The 25,218-nt window shown below is 41.0% G+C and overlaps 1 protein-coding gene across 2 annotated transcripts in view; it reads right to left on the reverse strand.

Annotated features, from left to right (window-relative positions):
* gkup (glucuronokinase with putative uridyl pyrophosphorylase) overlaps positions 1 to 25,218 on the reverse strand; it is a 54,547-nt gene that overhangs the window by 12,819 nt on the left and 16,510 nt on the right. For both annotated transcript variants that reach the window (XM_072593376.1, XM_072593377.1), the window contains exons 8-17: positions 21,999 to 22,076; positions 20,944 to 21,035; positions 18,980 to 19,085; positions 13,016 to 13,095; positions 9,102 to 9,170; positions 8,297 to 8,357; positions 6,896 to 6,912; positions 3,341 to 3,398; positions 2,437 to 2,529; positions 290 to 350 (exon numbers count right to left, since the gene is read on the reverse strand). In XM_072593376.1, coding sequence (XP_072449477.1) covers positions 290 to 350; positions 2,437 to 2,529; positions 3,341 to 3,398; positions 6,896 to 6,912; positions 8,297 to 8,357; positions 9,102 to 9,170; positions 13,016 to 13,095; positions 18,980 to 19,085; positions 20,944 to 21,035; positions 21,999 to 22,076 — 715 coding nt within the window. The remainder of the gene's footprint in view (positions 1 to 289; positions 351 to 2,436; positions 2,530 to 3,340; positions 3,399 to 6,895; positions 6,913 to 8,296; positions 8,358 to 9,101; positions 9,171 to 13,015; positions 13,096 to 18,979; positions 19,086 to 20,943; positions 21,036 to 21,998; positions 22,077 to 25,218) is intronic.

Consider the following 25,218-nt stretch of genomic DNA (forward strand, 5'->3'; position numbering starts at 1 on the left):
ACCACACCACCCCAAGTTCTTGCTGCTTTTACAAGTGCACCTGTTATATTAGCAATGCAGAAACAGACTCTTTGGCCAAGTGAGCCCAGGCTGATATTTATGTTGCATGTTAACTTCCTCCCACACTCTTTTTCAGCCAACCCAGTCAACGTATCCTTTTTTACTGTCTCCCTCATGGGCTGAATTTTCATGTCAATGCAAAGTCAAGGATAACTCTAGTCCAAAGGTGATTTTACAGATTCTCTGATGGCACACAGATAAATACACAATTTTAAAAGCATTCCCTCACCATAACCTTGTTTCTCCAACAACTCCTTGTTGAAATCCATGTAAACCAATCCCTCATAAACCTAAATTAAGAAAGAAAATTCACTTGTTGCCGATGTGACAGAGGCATTTTAAATGATGCATTCAATGTGTTATATTCCTTGGTACCGTAACATAAACCAACATTTCTGCAAATACTTTAGCACACCCAAATACTACATTTGCCATAGTGGCTGCGATCAAATGCAACAGGTGTTTTGCGCACAGCAAGTTTCCACACTCAATACTAAGATAAATTATAAATTAATTATTTTTTAAAAATCCTTCACAAGAGGTAGACAAAGCCAACCTTTATTGCCTATCATTGATCAGCCTTTTAGAAGGTGGTGATAAGTTGCCTTCTTGGTAAATGAGTGGCTGGCTAGGCCATTTCAGAGGATACTATTTTGGGTCTGCCTTCACGTACGGCCATATTTATTGTGAATGAGCTCAGAAACACAGCGTAGTGATGTGATGTCGCTGCCCAATGAGACAGTGGCAGTCGCTTCTCCCAAATATTTCCCAAACTGGGGAAGTGATGGCCTAGTGATAGTAATACCTGACTATTAACCAAGAAACTCAGGTTCTGGGGACCTGGGTTTGAATCCCATCGCAGCAGGTGGCGGCACTTGAATTCAATAACAACAAAAAAATCTGGAATTAAGCATCTACTGATGACTGCAAATCACAACAGTGCAGATAGGGGGAATTTGGCCAATCAAGTCTGCAATGACCTTCCAAACAGCATCCCAGACCCAACCTGTCCCTATAGCCCTGCCATAACTATGGCACAAACACTGAGCCTGTACACCTTTGGACTGTGGGAAGAAACCAGAGCACCTCGCAGAAACCCACTCAAACACAGGGAGAATGCACAAATTCTACATAGACAGTCGCCCAAGGTTGTAATCAAACCTGGGTCCCTCATGCTGTGAGGCAACAGTGCTTGTCACTGTGCCACCCAATTGATTGTTGCAAAAACCCATCTGGTTCTCTAATGTCCATTAGAATGAAATCTGCCAACCTCGCCTGCTCTGGCCTACATGTGACCCCAGACCCACAGTAATGTGGTTGTTTGTCTCAAGTGCCCTCTGAAATGGTCCAGCAAACCACTCAGTGCAAGGGCAGCCAGGGATGGGCAATAACCCCATCCAGAGACACCTACGTCCCACGAGTGAATTAAAAAAGAACATCGTGCCAACCAGTGTCATCATCCACTCCCCTGTTCCAAACTGAATTGGTATGAGGATCCGGGAGAGTGTGCAATAGGGAGAGGCCAAGGGGATTCTTTTAAAATTAATCCACATTAATTATGCTGAAGCCTGTGACAGTGAGGTGCCATGACCAGCCTCATCTATGCATGCACTAGTGGTCATTTTGTCCACCATTTTAGCATTAGGAGCAGTCACTCTGTTTATATGTTGACGAGATCAGATATTAACACTAGACTATTAATCAAGAAACTGAGGTTCTGGGAACCTGGGTTTGAATCACCCAGGTGAGAAGGGATCAGATTTCCCTCCCTAAAGGGTAAGAATGAACCACTGGTGTTTTGTTTTAACGACAGTACAGTATTGCACTATTGCTAGGCATCATTGAGGTAGGCCAGGTCAATGGGAGAGTAGCTTCCATTTGGAATAGTGCAATAGAATCTTTAATGTATTCTCCAAACCAGATCAGGTTAAGTGTGGCCAAAATTTAAAATTTATTCTCAGGGTCTCTGAAAGGCAGAACTCCCTCAACATTGCACTGGAGTGCCAGCAGCATTTAGTTGATTTCTCAAAATCCAGATTGAACAGATATTTTAAAAATCTGGTCACGTCCAAGTTGAAAAACAGGCACATAATATATATGACTTGTGCCAACCGTCTAACTTTGTCATAAGGCTGTCTTCTGGTTAGCATATGTTTATACTCAAAATGCCATTGTATTAAAATTATAGTACAATTACATATTTCAGACATATTCATAATTTCCTGGTATTTGCACTGCTCTTTAGTACTACTTATTGCCCATTCATTCTACTCCACAAACTTCTGACTAAAGTTGAGAAATCTCAATCAGTTTAAACTGATGCCTATTCTATCATTCAAACTTAATTCATGACAAACAATTATATTTGAACTATACCTGGACTACCCGATCCTGAAGTCCTGCTGTAATAATTAACTCTTCAGTCTCTACATTCAGAATGAAGTTTGCCCTGAGTGGCTTTGGCAAATCCTGTAAAAGAAACTAAGTTAGTTCAAAAGATTGAGGATTGTTATATCTTTATTCTTTTAAGACAGTTTCTGACTAAACGTGCTTTGTTTCCCTCGTTGCTTCAACATACATTAAAAAGACATTTTGTGAAGTGACGGTATGCTGCAGTAATCTAGAGTTGGGGACAAATTCAACCTAGGCTCATTAGATAAAAGGGTTTTGGTGCCTCAGGAGCTGGAGGGTATATTTTCAACTTGGTGCCATCAGCATTATCCATAATATTCTGTCTATTCAAGCAGATAGAAAACTGGTAATTGTGGGTACAATTGATATACGCTCTCAACCTTCATCAGCCTAGCATTGCTAACTGTGTAGGTGGGCAATTTGTCCTCATACTCAAGGAAACAGTTCTGCAGAAGGGTCACTGGACTCAAAACACTAACTGTGCTTTCTCTTCACAGATGCTTCCACATTTGCTGAGTTTCACCAGCAATTTCTACTGTTTGTTTATTTCAGATCTCTAGCACCCACAGTTTTTTGTTTTATTCATGTATTCATATATTAAACTAGATCATGTCTTACCTATATTGTAACTTCACCTAGCTCCTTTGTTCTGTAACTCCTAATACCCTTATCCAACCTTGATATATAAAACCCAGTTTTAAATTCTTCAACTTCCCCAGTGAGGTGTCAGTACTTTCAAGTGAGACGGGAAGATAAGAATATTGGCAAAAGGAAGAGAGACCGTTCACAAAATTACTCCAAATGTCCTCTACTATCATGTTATAAAACTACTGAAGATAAAAGTAAAGGTCAGCACAGGATTACTCACGTCATCAATTAAATCATAAAACTTCATCAAACACTTAAGTGTAGCTGACACAATAGCACTGTAAAAAAAATGAAATTGAGACTGTCATGATTCCAGCAATATAGTCAGAACATGGAAATTTAGCAACAGATGTGAACTGACCATAATGTGATGCATTTTTAACATTTAGAAACTTAAATGAAGGCACAAGGCACATTCTATAACAAGCCGTCAAAGTTAGGAAGAGTAGGACAGATGGTAAGCTAGGTGACAGCAGATCTGTGTTTTAAATACTTGCACATAACAGGACAAAGATAATGGATTCCTGTGTTTTGGGCCACTGAAATAAAATCAGTCCAGATCAGCCAATGCAATAATGTATTTTTTATTGAACACACAAGACTAAAGAGAAGGAAGTCTGTATAAAAGAATCACTTGGTGCTTTTCACAACCTTAGGATGTCTCAAAGTGTTTCACAACCAATGATGTACTTTTAAGGAGTTACAATATTGGATACAGCGAAGTGCTACAATAATGTGAAAAATGCCAGATTTTTAAGGTGCAATTTCAGTTGAGGGATAAATATTGGCTAGGACCTGGGGGAAACCTTCCAAGTACTTTTCAAAATCAGCAATCTTTCAGACAGGACACAGTTTAAAGTCATATCAATCCTGATAAGGCAGTGATCTCTCAGCACTGTAATGGAGTAACTATCGAGAATTTTTACTCAATTTTTTAGAGTGGAAGTGGAACCCTCAACTTTCTTACCCCGAGGAATACTTCTGCCAACTGAACCATGTGATGTAGGCTGATTAAAGATGAGCTTGTATCCATCAGCACTGCTCTCATAATCTCATAAAAGAGGAAACCAAGTAGAATAAAATTATTTATGAGGAAATCGATGAAGATAAGTATGTTAGGATGGCCAGGAACTGGAGCGGATCATATTGGTTGACTGATACAAAACAGGATTGATTATAACTTACAAACAGAGGCTAGATTTACTGGTGACAAATACTCGGTAGCCCAAGTATTTCAAGGGTAACAGCTGCTTTTCCAATAAGTCCTAATGTTTTTTGACTTCTAAGAACTTTTGATCTTGAGCTGACAAACTATCAAAGTCAAATAAGGACAGGATTACTATGGGCGTAGGGAATATGATGGTGATGCCACCTCATTTATTAAAGGTTTGTATCTGTTTCATTATAATTTGCCTGTTTTGCGCAAAGGTCAACAGACTATCTATTCTTAACCTTTCTGCTTATCATGAAAGAATTGCCAAGTTACAAGTTATGACACAGATGGCCTCAGCACTACTGAGTGCCACTGATATCACATACGAAACCATAAACCACCATTTCAGAAAGAAAATGACTTAAAAGTATTTATGCAGTGTTTTTATTTTCACTATTATCCAACCATGCTCCCCCACTGCTTTCATTGTACATTTCTCGGTTGTAAAGGAATTGAGATGCAGTCAATAATAACCTTAATTCAGTCTGACAAGAGGCATCTTTGAAGCATATCATTTGGTTAATCTCGAACTTTCCAAGTGACCTGGTTGACCTTTCCAAAATTTCCTTTCCTGAGCACATCAGGCAAAATGCTCAACAGAACTCAGCCTTGCATTTGGCTCTCTCCTAGAAATCAAATCTTCAGTTTTGTAGCAGACAGGCAAAATGCTAAGTTGCAAAATTGCTACCAAACTCTCTAATTGTTAACGTCACATCTTCACTGACCCATCATAGCTTCTCTTCCCAAATTGTGTTAAAATAGTTATATCTATCGACTGTCTCATTTCGATTGTGGTATTTAATTCCTTCCGGCCTTAAAATTCCCCTCAAACCTTTACAACTATCAGGCAGAATATGGGCTTGACATGAGAAGGCTGAGGTCTTTAAAATTATGAAGTTTGATAAGGGTGAATAGAGATGTTTCCACATTTCAAAAGCATGCACCATCAACATAAGATACTCATAAATATGTCCAGTAACGCATTCAACTTAAATTAGAATGTGGAACTGAAGGAGTAATTGAGGTTAAGAACATTTATGGGAAAGCTAGACAAGCACATGTAGAATGAAAGAACAGAAGTGGTGGCATGGTGGCTCAGTGGTTAGCGCTGCTGCCTCACAGTGCCACGGAACCAGGTTCAATTCTACTCTCGAGCGACTGAGTGTGTAGAGTTTGAACATTCTCCCTGTGTCTGCATGGGTCCCCTCTGAGTGCTCTGGTTTCCTCCCACAGATATGCAGGTTAGGTGGATTAGCTGTGGGAAATGCAGGGCTAGTGTGGGGGGGGGGGGGGGGGTGGGGGGGTTGGTTTGGATGGGATGCTGTTTGGAGAGTCGGTGTGGACTCGATGGGCTGAATGGCCTCCTTCCACACTGTAGGGATTCTATGATTCAAGAATATGATGGCTGGGCTCAAGGTAGGATACAATGAAGCTGAAGCAAAGCATATGGACTAGCTTTGAACTGAATGGCCTGTTCCTGTGATATGAATGTATGTAATTCTGTGAAGATATAAAATTAATTATACCTTCTAAAATTCAAAATGTAAAATATGGAAAAAGAGAACAAAGTGCAGCCAAGCAGAGAAAACAATTCCAGTAGTAATTTGTGATGTAAAAACAAAAATTACTGGATAAACTCAGCAGGTCTGGCAGCATCTTAGCTCATGTTTCGGGTGGAGTGCCCTTTCTTCAAAACTGGAGAGTTTCTAAAGCAATTTCTGTTTTCGTTTCAGTTTTCCAACATCTGCAGTGCTTTGTTCTAATTTAACTTATGGCTGCTCTGAAGCAAACACTTTATTAGAATCTTGGTAACAATGTCGTTCCTACCATTTAGATGCATTAAGTACAACCAGTGGATCCAACAGCTGTACAGTGTGCTCTAAGATATTTACACAAACTGAGAGGAAGAATTCTTGGTTAGTACCAAGAACTTAAGGGCTAAGACAATGTACAGGTAGAAGATCCTTTATCTGAACATCCAAAAACTGAAAAGCTCCAAAATCTGAAATTTTTTCCTAATTAACACGGGTGTTTGGCAAGCAAGCAGTTAAGAGCTGAAAATGTGATGCTGGAAAAGCGCAGCATGTCAGGCAGCATCCAAGGAACAGGAGAATCGATGTTTCGGGCATAAGCCCTTCTTCAGGTTCAGCTTCGGGCATATGCCCGAAACGTCGATTCTCCTGATCCTTGGATGCTGCTTGACCTTCTGCGCTTTTCCAGTAACACATTTTCAGCACTGATCTCCAGCATCTGCAGTCCTCACTTTCTCCAAGCAAGCAGTTAACCCAAGTCGACACCCACCCAATGCATGTCACTCAGATGCGACATTGTGGGGGGAGGGGGGGGGCGCTGTTCTTACTTAGAAGTCTGCAAGTCTGCTCCTCTGGTAAGATTTTTAAAAATTTCACCATTAAACTGTCACTTATTCTGAAAATCAAAAAAATCTGAATTCCAAAAAAACAGCTGGTCCAAGCATTTTAGATAAAGGATCGTCTATCTGTACAGCATTTATTTAAAGAAATGGGATGATTCAGTGTATTTGTTTGACACTTTAACACTAACCTGCTTCCAGCAAGGCCCTGTAGAAAGACAATCACAGACAAAGTGAGATAAGATCCATTCCAAAGCTACACTAAAAGTACCCTCAAAATGATACCCTCAGCTGGTTTGATACTTTGAGCCACAGAAATTAGAATCATTGGTTTGAGATGGGTGCTTGTGTCTGTAACACCCACTTACTTCTGTTCATTTCCAGGCACTGTACCAGATAATTTGCATGTCCTTCCCACTAACCTACACACCGACAGCGAAACAGAAACTTGGATTTCTGAGGCTTAATCTCAGCTGCTTGCAGAAACATATTCATCAATAACCAAACACCAGAGAAGGGAATATTGGGTGGGATGACTAAGACCTCAGTCCCTTAAGAATGAAAAAAAAACAGATTCCTGAACACAAAAGCTAGGCAGCTAAAAGCATGGTTCCCAATAATGGTGTAAAGGGACTGAGGGAAGATATGCAAAACAATGCAAATCATTTGAGAGTTGCAGTTTGTAAAATAACAGAATATTCCAGAAATAGAGAGGTAAAGCCATGAAGGATTTAAATAAGAGGTTAAATTTTTAAATTGCAAACATTGAAGGTGTTACACTAGCACCGATATGTTTGGATGTTTTACGTGATTTGTTTGGCATCTAACCTAGTTTGTGAAGTTAAATTGGAGCGCATTTTATCATGCCAAATGTTTTGTGTAGATGCAGATTGCAATTGCTCATTGTTGAGATGTAGGGAGAGTTTTGGATTGCTTTTCCCAGTTGATATCAATGAGGGAACTGCATGTGCTGTGCAAATGAATGTGCTGTGATGAAGTCTGTCCCGTTGAGATGACATATAAATTGCATAACACTACTTTGAAGTAGCACCAAATTTTAGCCCTAAGAGTCTTCCTTGACTGAGGAAAATAAGTCAGGGTCACAGCAGGGGAGGAGATGGAAGCACTACCCTAAAATGTCTGCTTTGATTGACTGATTTGTTGAATTATTGTTGTCATGTGTACCAAGATACAGTGAAAAGTGTTGTTTTGTGTGTCACACAGGCAGATCATACCATTCAAAATGCATCAGTGTAGCATAACAGAGTGTAGAATACATTGTTACAGCCACAGAGAAGGTGCTTTGTGTGTTGATGCTCATTCCAACCAAGGTATAACACTCAGTGCAAAGACAGGAATTTATCCCCAAAAGACCTTGCTGATATTTACTAACACTTTGCAGAAAATGTTATCTCACCATATCAGTATATCCTTCAATTACATTTGCCATTCAGATGTTTGTCTATGGTTACCCTTGAATATATCAGGTGTTAAGCCAAGTTGCATTTTGACCTGAATATTTCATCAGTTCTTGACGTACCATTGTCTCAAAAAGTATGAGGAAACCTGAATCTGTTCAGGAATATACTTACCACCTGCCGTGGTATATTAGTGTCATATTTCAGAGTAAAGTTTCGTTTGGCCAAAGCAATTCTGAAAATTGGAATACAATTTCAATAACAGACTTAGTTGAATTGCAGAAAAGAAACGGTTCTTCAAAATCATGAGAAATTTATTCCTTTAGAAAAATTAAGGCCCTTTTTTTGTCGAGCAACATGGAAATGACTTAGAAAGAAAGAACTTGCATTTAAGATTTGTCCTTCAAAATCTCAGGACATTTCAAAGAACTTTAAAGACAATGGGTCGAGAGTGGGGTACTGGAAAAGCACAGTAGGTCAGGCAGCATCCGACGAGCAGGAGAATTGGCGTTTCAAGCATAAGCCCTTCATAAGGAAGGGCTGATTCCTGATGAAGGGCTCTTGCCCAAAACGTCGATTCTCCTGCTCCTTGGATGCTGCCTGACCTGCTGAGCTTTTCCAGAACCACACTCTCGATTCTGATCTCCAGCATCTGCAGTCCTCACTTTCTCCTTTAAAGACAATGAGTTGTCTGAAGTGTAGTAATCCACTGGATGAAACGCAACAGCCATTGCATTCAGCAGCGTCCATCAACAGACCAGATCACTTACTTTAGCAATGTTGGCTGAGGAATAAACATTGGCTACTTATAGGGGAGAATTTCCTTGCTGTCCTTTAAGCAAGTAGCCCTGGGGTCAATTACATCCATCTGAGAGGGAAGATGGCAAATTGGTTTAAAATCTCATTGTTCTGAAAAGCATTAGGGATAGTGATCCATTGCCTAAATTGATGAATTCACAGAATCTCAAATTTCTCTTACCCTTGTTCAGAGCAGTATTGGTAGAATTTCTTACAAGTTGCTTGAAGCAGTCTCAGACCACCCAGATACCTGTAAAACAGCCTCAACTTAACATGAGCCCATGGAAGTCTGGTTTCCCAACCCTGCCTGAGAGTATACCTACAGAAAATAAACAGCCATGATTCCAGAAGGCAGTTCAGCATCACCTTCTCATGAGGCAACGATGGATGGTAATAAATGCTGGCCGAGCCAGCAACGTCCAGATCCAGTGAATTAATTTAAAAAAAGCAAGGTTGGTATTAAAAGGTCTTCCTCCCTTGTGAATACCTTTCTCCCAGACCCAAGTGAAATTATGTTTTAAAAGGAGCCAATTTAATAGGCTTTCTTGAATTCACAGAGTGGTTTATTAATTACTGTATACAAGAAATACTAGTGCACCACATACAGACAGATTAGAAAAAAGGGGTGAGTCCTAAAGATCAAAGTAATAAATATATACAGATAAGTATCTGAATTTTCACAGAGAGGATAATTGATCATTGCAGCCATTGCAGTGGGGCAATGAATAGTGTTGACATTGGTAGCTGAACAATCAGTTCCAATATCCTTAATTTCAGAGATTAGTTGAGATTCTGTAATTCTGAAGCCTTTTAACTGTGACTAAATTTCAGCATTCAGGGTGAGAGACAGTCCCTTTGTTGTCCTACTTCCCTCTTGTCTGGCTGACCTCGAGCTCTCTGAGGGAAGAACAACCTTCACCTACAACACCGGGGTGCCTAGGGGATAATCTTCTGTGATCACCAGAGCAAGCCAATGTTCAAATCCAAGCTGGTACACATGAAAACATTTAGTTCCACAAGTTCCGCTCCAGTAGAGTTCAGATGAGATTTCTTTTGAACCTCTATCTCTGACTATTCTTTAAAAGGTAAAATACAAAATGTGCCCGCAGTTTGGGTCATAATCCCCTGGGGGTGGTTTGCTGTTGAACAGAGAAGTCAAGTCCTCATTATCTTAAATCATTCTCTCTCCGTTGAAATTTGTTCGGCATTTTAGGTATTACATTCCATTTGTCTCACTTCGAGTTTTTTGCTTGTTCAGTTGCTGAATTTCTACCTGCAGTTATTTTGGGACTGTAGCAATCCACTTTTAAATAACACATTTTAGAATAGAGTTATACAGAACTATAGCATAGAAAAAGACACTTCAGCCAATCATATCCATGCCAGTCAAAACTAACCATCTAACCATTCTAATCTAATTTCCCAGCACTTGGCCCATTGCCTTGTATGCTTGTTAAATGTTAGGAGGGTTACTGCTTCTACCACCCCTACAGTCAGTGAGTTCCAGATTTCCAATACCCTTTGGATAAAAAAAGCTTTTCCTCACATTTGCAAGGGCTAAAAATATCCATACTACTTCAGAGTTCCGATCTTTTGTCATAATAAGTTTTTTCAATCTCTCATGGGATGTGGGTATCTCTGGCTATGCCAACATCTATAGCCTGTTCTCTTGAGCTGCCCTTGAGAAGGTGGGGGTGAGCTACCTTCTTGAATTGCAGCAGTCCATGTGCTAGAGACCCACAATGCCTTTAGGGAAAGGATTTCAGGGATTTTGATCCTAGTCCTGTGACATTACTGTCATGCCACTGCCTTTCCCTTTATTGGATTTTAAGTAATGGAAGTTCATTTTACTTCTATGTATTCAGTAAGTTGGAAAAGTGGGTGAAAGGTGGTAGATGAAACAACGCGTTCATGTGAGCTTTTACAAAGTTGGCACAGCAGGGCATGAGGTTTCACAGTGATAGATAGAGGGCATTATGTGGCATACATGGGGCATGGGGAGTGTTGAAGGAGTGTGAGGGATTCTGTTATGTGAATTTTTGGACATAGCGCCATGCTCCCGAGAAAGGCTTTCTGCCCAGCCACCTGTCTCTGCACACCCTATCCAATAACGAAGGTTGGGGATGCAATGTCCAGTCAATGTATGGGATGGAGTAAGGTTAAGTTTGGGTGAGAGTATATGTTATTCACTGTGGATTCCTACTACCTAGGAACAGAATTCCATGCATAGTTTTACCCATTCAAAAGAAATCAAAGGAAGGAAAAACAAGAAATTATTTTATACATTTTCCATTCTTCATTAAACTGCATTTTTATTTTTTCAAGCAGGTCATGTTCAAAGCATCAATGAAGAATTAACAATGTTTAAGGCATATACACAACAAACTCTGAATAAAATGGAGAGACTTGATGTAAGTAATTGGAATGAATTCTACGCAAATCGAGTAACTATCCAACTCAGAGCAGATCAGAGTCATAGAGATGTACAGCACAGAAAATGACCTTTCGGTCCAACTTGTACATGCCAAGCAGATGTCCTAAATTAATCTAGTCTGCTTTGCCAGCATTTGGCCCATATTCCTCTAAACCCGTTCTCTTCACATACCCATCCAGATGGCTTTATAATGTACCGGCTACCACCACATTCTCTGGCAGCTCACTTTACACATGCACTATCCTCTGCATGAAAACATTTCCCCATTGGTCCCTTTTAAATCTTTCCCCTCATCCATTCCCCTCATGATTTTATAAACTTCTATAAGGTCACCCCTCAGCCTCCAACACTCCAGGGGAAAAAGCCCCAGCCTATTCAGCCTCTCCCTATAGCTCAAACCCTCCAATCCCATTAACATTTTTGTAGATCTCTTCTGCACCCTTTCAAGTTTCACAAGATCTTTCCTATAGCAGATTGCTAGAGAAGTAATTGTGTTTGTTATTGGAAGATCTTAGTGTAGTTTTGATCATGACTTCTCTTTGCTGTGGCTTTTACGGGCTCTGTATAAATAGAGTAGTTTTGCTGTAGACTGTTTGCTGTTCTGTCCTTCACTAATTTCCAATCCTCCAACAACTCATTGGCTGATGCAATGTTGTTAGCACTCCCTTCAAAGTTTTTAACGAACACTATATGTCTGCTAACAAACTATTCAATAACGTTCGAATTAAACAGCATCATGGATGCCATTTGGCCATTCCTGTATTTGAAGGAGTGATCAAATTAGTCCAATTAGAGTTTGGAGTATAAGACTACTGAAGTCTTACTGCAACAAAACAAGGTGCTGATGAGACCACATCTGGAGTACCATGTGCAATCTTGGTCCCTTATTTGAAGAAAGGTATTATCTCATTGGAGGCAGTTCAGAGAAGATTCACTAGGAATATCTCTGATGTGGAGGGGTTATCTTATTAGCAAAACCTAAACAAGTTGGGACTGGATGCTGTGAAGTTTAGAAGAATGAGAGGCAATCTTATTGAAACATACAGGATTCTTAAAGGGCTTGACAGGGTACATGCTGAGAGGATGTTTCCTCTCATGGGAAAGTTGAGGACCATAGGGCCTAAATTCAGAATAAAAGAGTGCAAATTTAAGACTGAGGTAAGAAAAAATACTTGTCTCAGAGGGCTGTGAGTCTTTGGAACTCCTTGCCACAGAGAGCTTTAGGGGTAGACTTCTTGTTTATATTTAAGGTTGAGATTAATAAGTCTTTGATCAATTGGGGAATCAAGGGTTATGGGCAAAAGTTAGGACAGTGGATGTTAGGAACGTCAGAGCAGCCATGATCCGACTGAATGGCAGAGCAGGCTTAAGGGGCCAAAAGGTCTGCTCATGTTTTAAGTTCCATGGTCTTATGCTCCTTACTCCTTCCCCAGCCCTTATAATTTTTTTCCTGTAAAGTATTTAACCATTTCCATTTTCAAGGTTGTGCCTTGCAGATCATAACTACTTGTTCCATTAAAGAAAAACCTGATTGGCAGAAGAATCAGGGAGACAAGTCAAAGCTATACAAGTGTGTGCTGAATTGAAAATGTTACTTTGCAAACTACAGGTGAAACGACTCACTGCACCGAAACATGCTTACAGAAATAACAGATACAAACCCTTCCTTCCGACTGATCCTGTGTAAATCTTGCAAGCTACCGAACTCTGTGGGATCATTGAGAGGATGTGGTATTAGCACCTGAGGGAAATCAAAAACAGAAAGCAACAGTAGTGGAAGAACGTGAAGATACTTTGTGGGAAATTCTCAACTGTCCTCAGAATAATCTGTTCTTTAGCTATGAATTTCATCCCTGAGGATGCAGACAAACCAATCCATGGGTAGAATAAACCAATTGACTGCAATGCAACTGACTATCATTTGCATGTGAGATTGAGACTGATCTCAGGTGAACTACTGGACTATCAATGCAGCCAGACCAAGCTCATTCAGCCTCTCCCATCACAAATATATAACACAAAGCATACACATGTTATAACTACCAATACTTGCATTTATATAGTCCCCTTCTTAGGATGTGCTGAAGTATTTTAGTTAGAATTTTTGAAGAGTAGAGCCTGAAGTTATTGTAAAAAGTGGTTGTAGTCCAGTAGCAATTATGAACGGAATCTGGTAGATTTTACTCCTTCCTATTCTCAGTTCCTCCTCAGAGACACTAATTTTGTACATGAGGTACAAAGAGTTAAAAGCAAAGATATATCATACCTGTACAAATCACTGGCTAGAATTCAGTTTGAAAAGTGTGTCCACTTTTGGTACCTTGTTAAGAAAAAGATGTTACAGAAAACCTCACCAAATGTCACCAGGGATACAAGGACAGGTGTAGAAATGACAGATCATTTTGGTAGAACACTAAGAACATTCAGAGATAATGTGAAGATGCTCAAAATTATAATGGGCTTTGATAATGGAAATGAGTTGGCAATTAAAGGGCATAATTGTTAAATCATCATCATAAGGGTGAGTTTTCCCGCATTTAAAGGAACTTACCTCGGGAGTCGGGCCATTTGCCGAGAGTTGCAAGGGAGGAGCGAAGGGCTTCTGCGAAGTCATATATTTGTGTGGTTGCGTTACCCAAAACACTATTCAGGTAGTGTCTCCCACCCCTCCTCCTCCTCTAACCAAAATGAAAGGATCTGTGTGCCAGATTGGTAAGGTAACGGGTTTTTTTTATTCCTTATTTTTTCAACAGTTTCTTTGGGAATGTAGAATAGTGGGAATGGAGGTTAGGGCAGCTGAATGTTCCTCCTGCAGAATGTGGGAGGTAAGGGTCACCACTAGTGTCCCTGCTGGCTACATCTGCGGGAAGTGCACCCAACTCCAGCTCCTCGAAAACGGCGTTAGGGAACTGGAGCTGGAGCTGGATGAACTTCGGATCATTCGGGAGGCAGAGGGGGTTATTGAGAGGAGTTACAGGGAGGTAGTCACTCCTAAGGTACAAGAAAAAGGCAGATGAGTTACAGTCAGGGGACGGAAAGGAAACCGGCTGGCAGTGCAGGGATCCCCTGTGGCCATTCCCTTCAACAATTAGTATACCATTTTGGATACTGTTGCGGGGGGATGACTTACCAGGGGAAAGCAGTGGGGTACAGGGCTCTAGTACAGAGTCTGTCCCTGCTGGTCAGAAGGGAAAGGGGAAGAGAAGCAGAGCAGTAGTCATTGGGGACTCCATAGTTAGGGGGACAGATAGGAGGTTCTGTGGGGATGAGAGAGACTCACGGTTGGTGTGTTGCCTCCCAGGTGCCAGGGTTCGAGATGTCTCTGATCGTGCTTTTGGGATCCTTAAGGGGGAGGGGGAGCAGCCCCAAGTCGTGGTCCACATTGGCGCCAACGACATAGTTAGGAAGAGAGATGGGGATTTAAGGCAGAAATTCAGGGAGCTGGGATGGAAGCTTAGAGCTAGGGTGAACAGAGTTGTTGTCTCTGGTTTGTTGCCTGTGCCACATGCTAGTGAGGCAAGGAATAGGGAGAGAGAAGAGTTTAACACGTGGCTACAGGGATGGTGCAGGAGGGAGGGTTTTGGATTCTTGGATAATTGGGGCTCTTTCTGGGGTAGGTGGGACCTCTACAAGCAGGATGGTCTTCATCTGAACCAGAGGGGTACCAATATCCTGGGGGGGACATTCGCTAAGGCTATTGGAGTGGGTTTAAACTAATCCAGCAGGGGGATGGGAACCTACACTGTAGTTCGAGTATAGAAAAGGTTGAGAGTAGGGAGGTCCAAAATCAAGTTTCAGGGATGCAAGATGGCACCGGCAAGCAAGAAGTTGGTCTGAAGTGTGTCTACTTCAATGCCAGGAGCATCCAGAATAAGGTGGGTGAACTTGCAGCATGGATTGGTACCTGGGACTTCGATGTTGTGGCCATTTCCGAGACATGGTTAGAGCAGGGACAGGAATGGTTGTTGCAGGTTCCAGGATTTAGATGTTTCAGTAAGAACAGGGAAGATGGTAAAAGAGGGGGAGGTGTGGCATTGTTGGTCAAGGACAGTATTGCAGTTGCAGAAAGGATGTTTGGGGACTCGTCAACTGAGGTAGTATGGGCTGAAGTTAGAAACAGGAAAGGAGAAGTCACCCTGTTGTGAGTTTTCTATAGGCCTCCGATTGGTTCCAGAAATGTAGAGGAAAGGATAGCAAAGATGATTCTCGATAGGAGTGATAGAGACAGGGTAGCTGTCATGGGGGACTTCAACTTTCCAAATATTGACTGGGAACACTATAGTACGAGTACTATAGATGGGTCAGTTTTACCCAGTGTGTGTAGGAGGGCTTCCTGACACAGTATGTCGACAGGCCTACAAGGGGCGAAGCCACATTAGATTTGGTACTGGGTAATGAGCCCGGCCAGGTGTTAGACTTGGAAGTAGGTGAGCACTTTGGTGATAGCGATCACAATTCTGTTATGTTTACTGTAGTGATAGAAAGGGATAGGAGTATACCACTGGGCAAGAGTTGAGGGGAAGGCAATTATGATGCGATTAGGCAAGGTTTAGGAAGCATAGGATGGGGAAGGAAACTGCAGGGCGTGGGCACATTAGAAATGCGGAGCTTATTCAAGGAAAAGCTCCTGTGTGTCCTAGATAAGTATGTACCTGTCAGGCAGGGAGGAAGCTGTAGCGCGCAGGAGCCATGGTTTATGAAGGAATCTCTGGTCAAGAGGAAGAAGAAGGCTTATGTTTGGATGAGATGTGAAGGCTCAGTTAGGGCGCTTGAAGGTTACAAGGTAGCCAGGAAAGACCTAAAGAGATAACTCAGAAGAGCCAGGAGGAGACATGAGAAGTTGTTGGTGGATAGGATCAGGGTAAACCCTAAGGCTTTCTATAGGTATTGAAGGAATAAAAGAATGACAAGAGTAAGATTAGGGCCAATCAAGGATAGTAGTGGGAAGTTGTGTGTAGAGTCAGAGGAGATAGGGGAAGCACTAAATGAATATTTTTTGACAGTATTCACTCTAGAAAACGACAATGTTGTCGAGGAGATACAGGCTACTAGACTAGGTGTGATTGAGGTACAGAAGGAAGAGGTATTAGAAATCCTGCAGTGTGTGAAAATAGATAAGTCCCCTGGAGCGGACGGGATTTATCCTAGGATCCTCTGGGAAGCCAGGGAGGAGATTGCCGAGCCTTTGGCATTGATCTTTAAATTGTCATTGTCTACAGGAATAGTGCCAGAAGACTGGAGGATAGCAAATGTGGTTCCCCTGTTTAAGAAGGGAGTAGAGCCAATCCTGGTAATTATAGACCAGTAAGCCTTACTTCAGTTGTTGGTAAAGTGTTGGGAAAGGTTATAAGAGACAGGATTTATAATCATCTAGAAAATAATAATTTGATTAGGGATAGTCAGCACGGTTTTGTGAAGGGTAGGTTGTGCCTCACAAACCTTATTGAGTTCTTTGTGAAGGTGTCCAAACAGGTAGATGAGAGTAAGCCAGTTGATGTGGTGTATATGGATTTCAGCAAGGCGTTCGATAAGGTTCCCCACAGTAGACTATTGTACAAAATGCAGAGGAATGGGATTGTGGGAGATATAGCAGTTTGGATCAGTAATTGGCTTGCTGAAAGAAGATAGAGGGTGGTGGTTGATGGGAAATGTTCATCCTGGAGTCCAGTTACCAGTGGTGTACCACATGGGTCAGTGTTGGGTCCACTGCTGTTCGTCATTTTTAGAAACGACCTGGATGAGGGTGTAGAAGGGTGGGTTAGTAAATTTGCAGACGACACTAAGGTCGGTGGAGTTATGGATAGTGACGAAGGATGTTGTAGGTTATAGAGAGACATAGATAAGCTGCAGAGCTGGGCTGAGAGGTGGCAAATGGAGTTTAATGTGAACAAGTGTGAGGTGATTCCCTTTGGTCGGAGTAACCAGAATGCAAAGCACCGGGCTAATGGTAAGATTTTTGGTAGAGGTAGATGAGCAGAGAGATCTCGGTGTCCAGGTACACAGATCCTTGAAAGTTGCCACCCAGGTTGACAGGGTTGTTAAGAAGGCATACAGTGTTTTAGCTTTTATTAATAGAGGGATCGAGTTCCGGAACCATGAGGTTATGCTACAACTGTACAAAGCTCTGGTGCGGCCGCACTTGGAGTATTGTGTACAGTTCTGGTCATCGCATTATAAGAAGGATGTGGAAGCTTTGGAAAGGGTGCAGAGGAGATTTACTAGGATGTTGGCTGGTATGGAGGGAATGTCTTATGAAGAAAGGCTGAGGGACTTGAGGCTGTTTTCGTTGGAGAGAAGAAGGTTGAGAGGTGACCTAATAGAGACATATAAGATAATCAGAGGGTTAGATAGGGTGGACAGGGAGAGCCTTTTTCCAAGAATGGTGATGGCGAGAGCGAGGGGGCATAGCTTTAAATTGAGGGGTGATAGATATAGGACAGATGTCAGAGGTAGTTTCTTTACTCAGAGAGTAGTAAGGGTATGGAATGCTTTGCCTGCAATGGTAGTAGATTCGCCAACTTTAAGTACATTTAAGTCGTCATTGGACAAGCATATGGACATACATGGAATAGTGTAGGTTAGATGGGCTTCAGATTGGTATGACAAGTCGGCGCAACATCAAGGGCCGAAGGGTCTCTACTGCGCTGTAATGTTCTGTGTTCTATCACCTCAAAAATACTTAAATAAGTGGCCCTGAAAATAACTTGAGTTTTCTTTTGAGGTTAAGATTCTTTGAAAGCAGCATGCTCTAATAGAAGCACGGACAGAAGCAGAACACATAACAATTATTAAAAAATAAATGGACAAATATTGACTACGTATATATTTAACGGCATTTGAGAGAGATCGGGAAAGAAAGGAAGGGAGATGTTGGAAGCCAGCTGAATGGCTCCATTCTGTATTGGAGGATCACTTCATTGTAAAATGTCCAAGACCTGTTATCTCAGCAAAGAAATCGTGTTCGTACAAGAATTACAAATATAAATCTGTTAGCTTCAAGAAAGTATATTGCACACACTGTTAATTCACATTGCACTCAATGTGCATCAATGATTTGGAGATGCCGGTGTTGGACTGGGGTATACAAAGTTAAAAATCACACTGCACCAGGTTATAGTCAACAGGTTTAATTGGAAGCACTAGCTTTCGGAGCGCCGCTCCTTCATCAGTTAGTTGTCCTGATGAAGGAGCGACGTTCCAAAAGCTGGTGCTTCTAATTAAATTTGTTAGACTATAACTTGGCGTTGTGTGATTTTTAACAATGTGCATCAATACTGCAAAAGTGACAAATTTGCAACATTTTTGCTGTCTGTTACTCAAGCCCATTAAACGCATGATACCTAAATGACGAATGCATAAATGTCTTTGAATCCAGCAGAAGGAATGCATATTATAAAGTTTTTTTAAATCTAGCAGCTTAACATTGTAAAATACATGAAATTGTGTTGCGGCTGTCTCTGAGAACTCACCAGTGACTATCCCTTGTGCTTGTTACGTTGCTTTGAGTTTGGAGTTCAGACAATTAACAGCAAAGTTAATTTAGCTGTAAATGGATTGTGGAAACAGCCGCCATCCGTCACTAAGCATACTATTTACTAGTTATCTTGCGTGTAGATTTCACTTACAACTTTTTTGCTTTCGAAAATCATCGCATCAGCCCAGAAATTAGATATCGTCATGGCAATGGTTTTTCCGTAGAAGCCATCTGATGGATTTCCCATAATTCCTATCCTGAAAACAAGTGAGTGTCAGTGCAATGGTTCATCAAATTTCCACTGGATCTCTGGAATGGAAGAAAACCCATTCCCAAAGGTGTTCGCATTCCAACAAACCATTCCAGGACAGAACAAGAGCAAACTTACAGCCTCATGCAAGTCAGATTTTATGTCTGTTACCGTCAATAAAGTTTAAAAAAAAATCTATTGAACTATATGAAGTAGTCTGAGTCATTTAATGATAAGATCCTGCACAAAACTAAGTGATTTCATTCAAAAATGTTCCATATATATAACTTCTGATGACTTCAAGATGTCACAAGTACTTTGTAGCTGATGCCAAACTGTGGAAGACAAATCCCTTGTATAGACAGCCAACGTACACACAGCAAAGTCCGATAAGTTACATTGCGATAAATAAAGGGAAAGATGTGTATATGCAGAGCTCCATTCATAGCCTCAGGAAATTCCAAAATGTTTTACAATCAATGAAGTACATTTTTAAGTGCTAGAAGACGTGGAAGCTAACTTTCACACAACAAACTTCCACAAACAGCGATGGGAATAATTACCACTCTGTTTTTCTGCAGAGCATTAGTACTGCCCCTTCTGGTCTTCAAAGTAATGCCATGAGGTCTTTTATATCTACCTGAGGGCAATGGTTTACCTCCACCATCTGAAAGTACAACAGCAGCAGCCAAATGAGAACTCGCGATCTGCTGGTTTCCATCCAGGTCCTAACACGAAACTATACGACCACTCCTGAGTCAAAATCCTGGAAATTGCTCCTTAACAGCACCTTGGATGTACCAGATCAACTTCAGTGGTTCAAGAAGATGGTTCACCACCACTTTGTCAAGGGCAGTTAGGGAGGGACAACAAATGTTGGCTTTGCCATTAATGCTCACATCCAAACAGCATTTAAACAATATGCCTCCAGTGGTACAGCACTTCCTTGTAACTGCAAAAACGACCAAACTATGTTTAACACGCAATGTATTTACATCCTTCCTTTAATACAGAAACCAATGCTGTGAAAAGTACTCTAGATATGGTCCCACCAATAAGCTGTATAGCTGAAGTGGAATCTCCCTTTTTTTTAATTCAATTCCCCTTGCAATGAATGATAACATTCCATTAATTTTTCAAATAGATTAGAACAAATTCACTGAGATCCCCTAGCATGTAATTATTATGTTATTGCCACATTATCTGCAGCATGTTTTAAATGACGCTGCAAATTATTCCTTCTGCAACATCAAAGTCAGTACAAATCAGCAACACAACAATGGTCAATACACCAGCAATCAGCAGATACTGTAGAGAGGAGAGACAGGTAAATAAATAAGGGCATGTATCTCATAACCAATTATCAACAAGCGTAAACATCATTTAAGCCTCTTTATCAGATTACAGCCAGTAACCCTTCTCTCCAGTCTACTGAGTGCAGTTTTTAAGGCTATTTTTCTTCCCTCCAGCTTTCAGAATCAGTCATTTGTTGTCAGTTTAGAAGACAATAATGCATTTGAGAAGAATGACTGAAACTCTGAAAAGTCAATCTGTATTTAATGGTGCCATAAGTTGATAATGAAAAGTTATCCCGGTCCTAGCTCTTTTTTGAACAGTCCTTGATCCACATCACAGACATTTCTCCACCAACCCCAAGTCTCCTGGAATTCCTTACGTAATAAAACTAATAGAACCTAATAATAAGTTGGCACCACATGACCACAGTATTTCCAGAAAAGTGCTCGCCACCAACCACTAACTTCTCAATCAGTCATTTACAAGAAAATAAACCTTTTGCTAAGATTGCAAGCTATCAGGCTGCATAGCATTCTAGTCCACCATAGTGATATATGAGCTATGCTAACCTTGCATAGGAACGACAGGTGATTGATTTGGCAGCAATACCATGTTGCTTTGAAGAGTAGCACGCCAGCCACTTCTTGTACTCAGAGAGATCCTAGCAACAAACAAGAGTATTAGAAGCAGAGAAATACAAGGCACGAACTGGAAAATCTCTATTGACAAGTGAAATTCACCTGGTAACCCTAGTTTTCCTAATTAAGAGTTTGTGAGTGATATATTTAAGGGAATTCTGGATAAACACAAGAAGAAAAGAATAGAAGGACATTCCGTCAGAGTGCAATAAAGAGGGACACAGAAGGAAGCTTGCATGGGGCAAAAATACAGACATGGACCAGTCACACTGTATGTCCTGTTTCTGTGCTGCAAGTTCTATGTAAACCTGACATCATCAAGTAGGAGAGAGGTAGCGAGACAGAGAGCATTCTGAAGAGAGAATTCTTAGTGCTAAGCAGCTGCCGACACAGCCCCCACTAGGGGACAGGATTTGGAGATGCCGGTGTTGGGCTGGGGTGGACAAAGTTAAAAATCACACAACACCAGGTCATAGACCAACAGGTTTATTTGGAAGCACTAGCTTTCAGAGCGCTGCTCCTTCATCAGGTGGTTGTGGAGTATCTTATACGCCACAGCTATCTGACAAAGGAGCCGCGCTCCAAAAGCAAGTGCTTCCAAATAAACCTGTTGGACTGTAACCTGGTGCTGTGTGATTTCTCACTGGTGGAGCAAGAGACACACAAGAGGTCAGATTCAGAAAAACACAAAATTCCTCAGAGAATTATAGGGCTGCAGAAATCTTTGGAGGGAATGATTTAGAGAGTAGTTTGGGCTTGTACTCACTGGAGTTTAGAAGAATGAGTGGAGACCTTATTGAAACATACAAAATTTCTAGGAGACTTGACAGGGTAGATGTGGACAGGTTGCTTCCCCTTGTGGGAGAGTCCAGACCCAGAGGGCATCATCTCAGAGTAAGGGGTTGCACATTTAAGCATAAACATAGCTGTGTCAACAATCCATTGTTTAACCATAAATGTCTGGGAGAACATATTGTCAATCTTACCACTTGTCCAATTAGCTGGAATCCAGTAGGCAGCTTCATTCCAAACACTGTGATTCCAGTCTTGTTGATGAGCCATTCCTGGAATTATAAAAAAGGAAATAATGAGGTTTCAAACATCACAATGTAAAAAGAAACACTAGTTTCATATGATATGAAAACAGCCTCTTTGTGGTTTGATTCAGAGAGTTATTATGAACCAACCAATTTCCTTCTGCAAGCTTCCACCAGCAGGCCTCAAGCTCCACGTGGTACGTACATCAGGAAGCAACAGATTATTGACATTAAAAAGACTCAATAATGTTTTTGTTTGTCTTTTCTGTAATTTAATGAAGTTTTCTCCTTTGCAAGAATAGCAGAGCAGGAAAATTAAGTGTCTGGCCAACTCTCAGCTCCGAACCAAAAGATCAGGAGAAAATCTAGGATGACACTCACAGCGTAGTTCTAAGGAACAGCCACACTGAGAGAGGTGCTGAGAATTTAAATCATGGCTCTATCTACCCGCTCAGATAGATTTAGAGATCCTACAGGGTTCAATCAACCAAAAAGTAGGGATTTTCTCCGAGATAATATTTATCCCTGAATTAATATCAGAAAGAAACAAAATATCCGGTCATAGCCACAATAGAGTTTGTGTGAACTTGCTGTGTGCAAATCGATTGTACTATTTCCTACAACACTACATAGCTTTGCTAAACCATCCAAACACTGCAATAAACAGAAAGCGCTGGAGAAACTCAGCAGGTCTGGCAACATTTGCAGAGAGAGAAACAAACATTTCAAGTCCAGTGTGACTGTTCTTCCATTCTGACCTACTTTGTATGACTTAGATGTTGACTTCCAAGGTACCTTCAATTGTTTCTAAAATCAGTAAAGCATTTATGAATGTCATAGAGCCATAAAGATGTACAGCATGGAAACAGACCCTTTGGTCCAACTTGTTCATGCCGACCAGATATCCTAAATTAATCTAGTCCAATTTGCCAGACCTTGGCCCATATCCCTCTATACCCTTTCTATTCATATACCCATCCAGATGCCTTTTAGATGTTGTAATTGTACCAGCCTCCACCACTTCCTCTGGCAGCTCATTCCATACACGCACCACCCTCTGCATGAAAAAGTTGCCCCTCAGGTCCCTTCTAAATCTTTCCCCTCTCATCTTAATTCCCTGGGATCATAAAATGGAACTGTCTTTGTCAGTCAACTTCTCCCACAAAGATAGGACAAATTTACACCAATAACTTAAATTGAGACTTAATTCACCCAATAGGTGCAAAATCATTTTACATAAATTCTTTTTCCCTTAAATAAACGTATGACTAACACTATAAACACAGTGACCACTGGTGGTAAAATAAATTATTTAACTTATCTCATCCATCTGGCAAAACTCTAACATCATCCCTCTCTATCTCTGTATCCTCTTTCTTCTCCAGAAGTCTTTGAAACCTCGATGCTCCTCCAGCCCTATTCTTCAGTGCAACGTATGTTTTATTCACTCTCCTACTGCCAACCATGCCATAAGGCTGCTTAGGCCCTGGGCTCTGAATTCCCTCCTTAAATGTCTTCGCCTATTATCCTTTAAGAGACTCCTTAATACTAACCTCTTAAGCTAGTCTTTAGTCATTTGCCCCAAGAGCTTGTTGTGAGGTTCAGTGTGAAATGTTGTTTGGCAAAGTCTTGAGATGGTTTAGTGTTTCATAGATTGACATTCAAATGCAAGTTACTTCGTAGAAGTGTAAAATGACAGTCAAAGGAAATGGCATTGGAGAACCCCAGTCCCATTTGATATACATAATGTAGAGGAGCCGGTGTTGGGTTGGGGTGAACAAAGTTAAAAATCATACAACACCAGGTTATAGTCCAACAGGTTTATTTGGAAGCACTAGCTTTTGAAGCGCTGCTCCTTTGTCAGGTAACTATACTTGATGTATTGACTTCATTAGTTGTAAATGTTCACATTACAAAAATTCTGTAAATTTTAAAGGATTTACAGCTGTTCACAAGATGATTCCACCTTGTAGGGGAGTTGAAAACTAGGGTTTCATTAATGTAAGATAATTTCCAATGAAACTATAGAGTAAGAAATTGGAACAGGAGTACGCCATTCCACCCCTCAAGCCTAAACTTCATCATTCAGGATCATGGCTGATCCAACATTCTTCACATCCACTGTCTCGCCCTTTCCCCATAGCCCATGATTCCCTGACAGATCAAGAATCTCTCTATCTCAGCCTTAAATATAAACAAGGATTCTACCCCCACAGCTCTGTGGCAAGGAATTCCAAAGACTCACTATCTACTGAGAGACAAAATTCCTCCTCAGCTCAGTCTTAAATTGGCACCCTTTTATTTCAAGACTGTGTCTCTGGTCCTAGACTCTCTGATGAGGCGAAACATCCTCACAGCGTTTACCCTGTCAAGTGCCTTAAGAATCCTTTATGTTTCAATGAGCTCTCCTCTCATTGTTCTAAACTCCAGGGAGTAGAGTCCCAACCTGTTTAGCCTGTGCTTATGAGACAATCCCTCCATACCGGAGATCATCCTGGTGAACCCTTTCTGAACTGCATCCATTGAAATGATATCCTTCCTTAAATAAGGGAACAAAAGCTGTTAACAGTATTCTGGATCTGGTCTCACCAGCAGTTTACATTGAATTGAATTGAATTTATTTATTGTCACATGTACTGAGGCACAGTGAAAAGCTTTGTCTTGCAAGCAATACAGGCAGATTACATAGCTAAGTAGCATAGATAAGTAAGTATAATTCAAGAAAAATGTCTTGTCCAGGGACCAGGCAGACTGTGGAACTTGCTTATTGAAGTGGAGGGATTTGAAAGGAACCCAAACACAAGAGAAAGGAAAAGAAGGATGTAGTGCCAATAACTGTTAATTTATAAAATCTCTTTGACTACCTTAAAATCTTTGGAATAAAGCAAAGAACTGCTGATGCTGAAATCGGAAACAAAAATAGAAATTGCCACAAAACTCAGCATCTGTGAGGAGAAAGCAGAGTTAATGTTTCGGGTCCAGAGACTCTTCATCAGAACTAAAGCAGCTGGGAAAAGTGGTATTTATGCTGAGGATGGAGTTGCGGATGGGGTGGGGGGGGGAGAGATGGGGGCAGATAGATGAGCAGAAAGGTGGAGATGGAGCCCAGAGAGAGAGAGAGAGAGAGAGAGAGAGAGAGAGAGAGAGATGAAAGGGGTAAGTAAATGAG

Source organism: Chiloscyllium punctatum, chromosome 23, assembly GCF_047496795.1.
Source record: "Chiloscyllium punctatum isolate Juve2018m chromosome 23, sChiPun1.3, whole genome shotgun sequence".
NCBI lineage: Eukaryota > Metazoa > Chordata > Chondrichthyes > Orectolobiformes > Hemiscylliidae > Chiloscyllium > Chiloscyllium punctatum.